This window comes from Condylostylus longicornis, unplaced genomic scaffold, assembly GCF_029603195.1.
Source record: "Condylostylus longicornis isolate FDR11 unplaced genomic scaffold, ASM2960319v2 ptg000027l, whole genome shotgun sequence".
Lineage (NCBI taxonomy): Eukaryota > Metazoa > Arthropoda > Insecta > Diptera > Dolichopodidae > Condylostylus > Condylostylus longicornis.
The window spans coordinates 5,443,315-5,451,864 of NW_026577996.1; the positions used below are offsets into that span (position 1 = coordinate 5,443,315).

Here is an 8,550-nt window from a genome sequence, read left to right on the forward strand (position 1 = left end):
ATATAAAATCACAAAATTTTACTTAATATACTTATTTTAACAAAATGATATAAACACAAATTTTTTTATTATTTTATTTTTTTTGTATGCATATTTTCTATAATAATTATATTAAATATATATTTATTATATTAATTAATTTTATATTCAAATGTTCAATTATAATTTTATTAAATTTAAATAATAAAATTTTTGCATTTTTTAATTAAATACAATCTTAATTATAATGTACATAATTATAAATAATTATTAAAAATATGAAAAAAAAAATATATACAAAAATTAATAAAAAAATATTTTAATTTAATTTTTAAATAATTAATTTTAATAATTTAATAATATTTAAATTTAAAAGTAAAATATTAAAAAGTACAAAGTTTGTTTGTTTTTTTTTTTTAATTTTTAGTTGGTATTTTCACAATTTTCATTACTTTCTTTTTTTGCGATTTTTTTACTTAGTATTTTTTTTTTTTTGAAAAATTTTTTTTTTTCCACTTTATTATTTTTACTATAAAATTTTTTAAGAGACTATATCATTGTTATTTTGTTGTTGTTTTTATATTTAAGTTTTTTTTTTTGTGATTTTTTTGTTTTTGTTATCTTCATTTAATTTTTACAGATAAAATTCTATATGTATGTATGTATATATATAATAATATGTTCTTAAAAATAACCATAATATTTTTATGACTCTGAGACTTGTTGCCTTAAAAATTAAAAATTAAAAAATAAATATTTTTTTTTTACTATTATTTACTCTTATTTATCTAAAAAATAATTCATTTTTTCATGTTGTTTTTTAATTTTTATTAAATTAAAAATTTAAATAACTTTGTTTTTGTTTTTTTTTAATATTTTTTTTTATTAAATTTTCGATTTGTTTTTTTTGGTTTTTTTTTTATCTACATTCCGTTTAGATATTTTGAAAGTTTTGTGTTTGATTATTATGTTTTTTTTATAGTGATTTTTAATGTTTTATTAATTTCATTATTTTTTTTTTCTTTTGTTATTTTATTAGAATTTATAATAAAGCAAAGAATATATGAAGAAAGGTTGTTTTTTGTTATCATCATTGTTCTAAAATTAAATAATAAATTAGCAATTTTTGAATTTTTAAATTTAAATTTATTTTTTTTTTTTTTTATAAATTTCACATTGACTAATCATTAATAACTATTTTTGTTTTTAATTTTTTATATATTAAATTTCTAATTTTTTTTAATATATAATATTTATAATTTTTATAAGAATAAATAAAAATATTTTTAATTTTTTTTTAATTTTTTCTTAAATACCAATTTAATAATATAGTTTAATGATAGTAAGAATTAATAAATAACAGTATTTATTTTGTTTTTAGAAAATAAAATAAAATTTAAAATTAAAATTAATGACTAAAGCTAAAATTATATAAAAAAAAATTTAAATAATTTGTTTTTTACAATTTTTTAATTCTTTTTTTTTCTTTTACATCTTTTTTTAAATATTTTAATAGTTTTGTTTTCAAAACATAGTGATTTTTTTCAATTATTTATTTATTTATTTATAGAAGTGTTCATCATGGCATAAAAGGTTAACAAATGATTTTTTTTTTAATATTTTTTTAATTATTTTTTCTTTTATTATTTTAATTTTATTGCACTGAATTGGATTTTCATTATTTTATAGTTTTTTTTTAATTTATTTTCTATTTTTCTTTACTTTTATCTTATATTCAATTTTAATTTTTATTTTTTTTTTTCTCTTTTACTAATTTTACTGTACCAAAAAAATTTATGTTGATCTCATTTAAATTTAATTTTTTTATGTATGTACTTGTGTATGTAATAGTTTTTTTTGTTTTATATATGAATTTTGCGAGTTTATAGAATGATAGCGTTACTTTGTTTTTATTTTAGCATTGTTGGTTTGGGTATGGTTGTGTCGAGTTCATTCATTGTTCTCACTGTGAAATTTTTTTGGGAAAGTATTTTTTTAAAAAACAAAAATAAAATAATTCTTTTTTTTTCTGAGAGATCAAATTAATTTTTTTTTTTAAATAATTTTTTTTTTTAGTTTTTTCTTCTCTTATATTTTGTAATAATAAATGATTTTTTTTCTTGTTTAATTTTTTTAAGTCGATTTTTTTAATGCTTTTATGTTATAAATGATGAGTTCATTGTGTTTTTTGTTTTTTCTAATGTTAATTTAATTTAATATTTTTTTTTTTATAATTTTTATATCGTTTTTGTTTATATTATGATTTTTTTTTGTTGAATAACATATTTTATTATTATTATATATAATTTATAATTTATGTTGGACTTTCATTTTGAGATCCTGATGCTGAAACACCTTCGGGTAATTGTGCAAGCGATTTAAATAATGGTGAATTTATAAATCTAAAAATATACATAAGTAAAAATTTTTGAATAGATTTTAAAAAATATGGTGAATATAAATTTTGTATGGTTATAAACATTAAAAAATTTATATAATTAAATCTAATATGAAAATATTTAAAATATTAAGATGACTCCTTTCCTTGCGAAAAGTTTATACAATGACAAAAGTGTCTTGTGTGTGTTTAAACATTGAGTGTTGTGAGAAACAGTGATGAGAAGGTACGGGTTAATTTAAATTTTAGTTATTTATTAGTTCCAGTTTATTTCCTTTATAAAGAGAAGAATGAGACAGAATGAGACGTATGTTGTCTTTCAGCTTTTTTTATATATTTTTAAAGTTAAATGAATGAAGTAGAACTAATATCTCAAATTAAGCCAAAAAATTCAATCAACTTTAACATAATTCATTGGAAACATATGATTTTCATCCAATATCAATTCATCATTTTGTTTACTCTTAGTAAAACACTTGAAATTATCGTTGAGATTTAATTTGAAAACAAATGCACTAATTTTTAAAATTTTACATGTGCCCAACACAGTAGTGGCTTAATATACAAATAAGCTAAATATACAAATTAAGAATATTAAACTGGAATTGGTACAATACAATAAATATCTAGTAATTAACATTGATTAGAATTTAAACTGGCATATTGATGTCAAGAAAAAATATAAAACTATTTTAGTCATTTATGTAATTAAGAATATACTATAGTAGAACTTCGTGGTGGCGTCTTGTACATGTATAACTTTGCATATAAAATATGTGAACGACAACATTTGTCTATAATATAAACATTTGGAGAATCTACTTCATTTTGTTGTGAATTTACATGAATGAATAATTTTCTATATACTCCTTTATAATTAGATATAGAATTAATAAAACTTTATTCCAATTATTCTCTTTATATATATGTATATGTATGTTTATACCTTGGATACGAATCACGATGCATTAATGTATAAATTTGTAATTGAGCTTCATCGAATGTATGAGTTGTTGGTTCAACCATATTTCTATTAACGATTTCTCTAACACGTGAATCCAATGAAACCTCTTTTGGTGATAAAATCGATATATAATCTTCATATATAAATCTAGCTTTCTCTTCAATAGCTTCTGGATTTGTTTCTTTTTTCAATTCCTCGCATGCTAACCAAAATAATATATTTTCTTCACTATATTCACCACGTAGAAAATCACGAAATACTTTACGACCACCTTTTTTTTTATGAAATAAAAACAAAGCAGTTATAAATATATGTATAGATATATATACAATTAAGTAATTAGAAAAGAAAATAATACGTACCTGGACTTCTCATTAATCTATCAAAACTTCTACCCCAACCTCGTATTTCATCTAATGTAGGCCTAAAACGATGTGAATTCCTTTTATTTGAATTTATTTAAGTATTTGTAATTATATAAAAATATATAATAAAAAAACTTACTGTTCCCCTTCACTTAGTAACTCTGAATTTTGTGGATCTCTTCGAGTTGGACCATTATCTTCTGCATTTTTAATTGCTAAACTATAATTCGAAAGTTAAAAAACAAAAAAAAATATTTGTTTTAAGAAAAATTAATTAAATTAGAAATTGCATTTTAAAACCAATATTTAAATTTAGAATTCTGAGTAACAAGTTTTTTTATTTACAAAAACTAAAGTGGAGTAAGACGCACTTCATTCCTAAAATTTAAATAGTAAACAACGCAAAATGTACCTTGTCATTGTTACTTGTAGTAACAAAAGAGAGTTGGCGCTGTTGGGAAGCAGTTTTGTAATATATTGAAAATGAATTATTAATAATATTTTTTGACGGAATAATCCTAGAATCCTAGAAGTGTATAAAAAAAACTGTAAAATTACTAACAAATTAAGAAGTGAACATATAAGTTGACGGTTTAAAAAAAAATTGACGTGTTATGATCTGTCAAACTATTTATTACAAGGTTGACTGCTATATCTGTTTGCTAAAATATATTTGCAATAGAGTCCCTCCAATACACTTTTTCGTGTTACTGCCTATTTAATCTCTAATAAGGGATAAAATGTCATTAATATTATGCCTATGGTTGATATCTTAAAAGATAAAAATATCGTTAAATATTTTGCTTTAATAAGAAATGTTAAAAAGGTATACGTTACGTGTACGTATACTCCACGCAAAAAAAAAATATTTGTGCTATTTTGTAAGTTGACCTACATTATTGCGTATTTAAGTAAAAACACGCTATAATTAGTTAACGATAAGTATGATATCTATAGACGGTAGTACGATTTCCACACAACAAAGCTCTACATAAAAAATATTGACAAAATTAATTTTAACAAAATTTTTTAAGGATGATGTAATATTGTGAATTTTAAATTTAATAACATTGATACTAACAACTATTTTGTATGTAATACATATATACATACATACTTATGTATATGTTTAAAGTTATATAAAATAAATCTATATGTACATAACAATGTTCATATTAAATAAATTCATGTATGCGGATTGTAAATTCCCACAGTAGTTAGAAATAATTTTGTTTTTTTAATTTGAAAAGAAATTTATTAACGTGATATGATATGTATGCATGTACATACATATGTATATTTGTTTGTAAATGTCGTGAATTAGATTTCGTAATTTGCGTGATTCGTAATGTGGGTTGTAAATGTGCATTTTCTATTTAATCCGTTTTTGCCACATTCTTAAAAAAAAACTATGGGACAAATGTACTTATTAGTTTTAGTTTATCTGTCCGTTTGCTTGCAAAACCTCCATGCCGTGCAAAATAGAACAACGAAATTTTATATCCAAATATATATTAGTGAAAGCCTTAATTCTCTAAAACACATTTGCTTTTATGTCGCACCTTTCCGAACCAAAAGCAATTTTTAAATTCTGTAAATGCACAAGAGGTTAGGAATTATACTTCATCTGTCATAAAAAACTACTACTATAAATATCAGGCTTTTTAATTGAATCTTCGAATTGCACTTTCGGTTTTCCCTTATTTTTCGAAGCAATTTTTTTTCTACACGGCAACTCGGGTCAGTGTAAAATATATGAATTTTCGTTACAATTTAAATGAACTTATTCGGAGATTACCTATAAAAATTATTAATTAAATTTAAATACAAATTGCATACACATATATTAAGGTAAAGGCGTAAAATAAAAGTTTCAACCCTCTCCCCTCTTTATTTCAATAAGAATTTAATTTTCAATTCGATATGACATTTTTTCTCTCCTTTTTTTCGTAACTTTGCGCGTATAATGATTTTCAATTAAAATTTTAAATGTAGTTTAATTTATTATACAATTTAAATGTTATGTACATTATGAATTTTTAATATATGTACGTATATTAAAAAAGAAAGGAAAGAACGAAATCGGAAATGTAAAATAACAATTATAACAGAAAAATATAATTATTGGTATAGCATTTATTTAATGGTAAAATTCAACCATTACAAATATAATAGTAAAAGTCAGTATAATTAGAAATAATGCAATTAAATGGTTAGTTAAAGAAAAATGAAAAATTTTAAAATAAAAATTTTGATTGTCGCAATTGAATTCGTAAAATATGAAAATGGGAATGATTATATCGGTGAATTTACATAATGACTTTGATCTGTCTAAAGAAATGTGTTTACATATTTTACATAGAAATCCTTTATAATATAATAATAAAAACTGACCTATAAATTAAATTTATATAAAAGAGTTGACGTTTATATCCTATATATAAATGTTAAGCCATCTGTCGGAATAAATTTGCGTAACTACTCATTTTAATTCCCCCTATGTATGTAGAAAAGTATAGTTGGAAGTTTTATACATTCTACGTCTTATATAATTATAATGAATTTTATATGATCTTAAATCGAACGCCACATATATGTCAAAGTGTTGCATACTAGTAGTGTTTACATTACAGCTATTCTTCTAGTAGTGCAACACGTTGTACTGCGAGAAAATGTTGAATTATATAACTGTGATAAATTTTGTGATATATAAGTGTAATTTAAGAGAAACACTAAAGACACAATTGTAACTTAGTAATCAAAAAGTAAACATACTTTTTCTTTTACTGATTCTTTAAATAAATAGTGGTAACCAGGAGCCGCCATATACCTAAAATGTTATATTATATACATTTTGAAGGAGTGTAAATAATGTAGCATTTTTAACATTATAAAGTTTAATAAAACAATTTTTATTTTAATCTTTGATAACGTTCACAATATCTTATAAACAGATTTTATATTATATTAATTAAGATATGACATTTTATTTTTAATATTCAATTCACAATAAGTAATTATATCTATGTACTAGAACAATAAGTTCTAGTACGTAGATATAATTACATATTAATTTTCGAATTTTAATTTAAAATTCAATTGGGTTTTCGTTTTTCTGTTTTTATAAAAATATCAAATTAAAAATTGCTTTAAATTACATGAAGCAAATTACTATAATTATATACCCTTAAAATTTATATACACTACAAATAGCTATACATATCTATATACTCTATGGACCTGGGATTAATTTAAAATAAAATTTTAATTTGAATATTGACGTGTTCTCATATACGCGTTTAAATATTATTTCGTTTTAGCTATTAAAATAATTTTTGAAAGAAAAATATTTTTATTTTATTTTGTATTTATTAATTAATTAACTAGATATAATGATAACTACATCTATAAAGAGATTATATTTAGAGAAACAAAAAAGTGAAGGAAAAATTATAATAAAATCAATATTTTTAAATTTATATTGAAATTATAAAGGCGAGCAGAAAGTATGAAAGAAGGAGGAAAATTAAAATAAATCACCATTTTCTTGTTATCCTTTTAAATTTTTGTTAAACCATTCACAAAAGCCCACAATCGACACAGTATATTTTTTTTTTTGTAATAAATCAAAAAAATATTTTAATTAATTTTTAAATTAAACAAAAAAAAATAATTTATTTATTTTTATATTAATTAATAAATCAGCTGATATCCTCAAAAAATTAATCAATGTTTTTTTTTTGGAAATGAGATTGGGTTTATTATGAGTAAACAGGGGCGGTGAAAATTCGAAGAATAAATAATTTTTAAATTTTATTCGACTCTATATTTCTCACATCAATATTTTATATTTTTTATTTAAAATATAAAAAATTATTTTTATATAAATGACTTACAATTTTTTTCTTAAGAAAGGACCCATTCTTATATTGCTAAGATAAATTCTGGTATATATAAGGTAAATTAAATTTGTTTTATTTTTAGACTTATTACACTATTTCTTTATTTTTTTGCCAAAATAATTATTATTATTACTATTGTGAATTGTGATTGATTTTTATAAACAAAAAAACAAAACACAATTTTCTCTTTTCAGATTGTAAACACGAAAACAAGAAAAGCAAAAGAGAACAACAAACAATAAAAAACAGAAAACTAAAATGAAATCACAATTATTGTCTTAACCATTTTATTATTATTATTATTTTTTTTTCTTAATAATTTTTTTTTTAACAAAACTCTCTCTCTTTCCTGTTATCAGGCAACAAACTACAATATTATACTAGTAGAACTTTAACCGCCGACAATAAAAAATACCTTGAACTAATGATATTTTAGAGTAAAGGAAAAAAAAACAATTCGATTTTTAGTCCTTTTCATTTTTTTTTTAAAAATTCTACATACATATATATTGAAATATGTTTGTAGCTTTGTAAATATGTAATATAAAAATACAGATATACATACATAATATTATATAAATTTTTTATTAAAATAAAAAAACATAAAAATTAAAAAAAAAAAAAAACAGAAATAAAAACGAAAACTCCTTTTATATAAATAATTAATGGAATTTAAGACTTTTATAAGTATCCTGCCTACTTTAGGTATCTGAATTAAATATACCTTTTTCCTATATATGTATTATGTAATGTGAATGTCTATGGCAATAGGTAAAAACTGCTTAGCAAAAAAAAATTGAAATATTGCAATATTTAAAGATCCTGATCTTGAGGTATATCAAAGATCCTGTTGCCTGTAAAATGATATACGATATGGACGATATTGCAATCCTAGTCGAATCCATAGATGCGTTGTAAACGAAAGTAGATCAGTGGCGAGAA

The 8,550-nt window shown here is 20.8% G+C and overlaps 1 protein-coding gene across 2 annotated transcripts; it reads right to left on the reverse strand.

Annotated features, from left to right (window-relative positions):
- Positions 1–1,744: 1,744 nt before the first annotated feature.
- Positions 1,745–7,643, reverse strand: LOC129607220 (regulator of G-protein signaling 17-like). Of its 2 annotated transcripts, none has more exons than XM_055518043.1 (5): positions 7,603–7,643; positions 3,846–3,926; positions 3,704–3,765; positions 3,324–3,612; positions 1,745–2,381 (listed from the first exon to the last, which is right to left on the reverse strand). In XM_055518043.1, the coding sequence occupies exons 1-5, from the start codon at positions 7,626–7,628 to the stop codon at positions 2,294–2,296; spliced, it is 546 nt and encodes a 181-aa protein (XP_055374018.1). In that variant the 5' UTR covers positions 7,629–7,643; the 3' UTR covers positions 1,745–2,293. The 2 variants fall into 2 exon arrangements, with proteins under 2 accessions (XP_055374018.1, XP_055374017.1); XM_055518042.1 differs by having other exon boundaries at positions 3,704–3,783.
- Positions 7,644–8,550: the final 907 nt, after the last annotated feature.

Coding starts and splice junctions, on each gene's coding strand:
- LOC129607220 (XM_055518042.1), bottom strand. CDS start 7,628: ATGGGTCCTTTCTTAAGAAAAAAATT. Junction 3,927..7,602: donor CCTTTCTTAAGAAAAAAATT/GTAAGTCATTTA, acceptor TTCGAATTATAG/TTTAGCAATTAAAAATGCAG. Junction 2,382..3,323: donor CATCGTGATTCGTATCCAAG/GTATAAACATAC, acceptor GTATATTTTTAG/ATTTATAAATTCACCATTAT.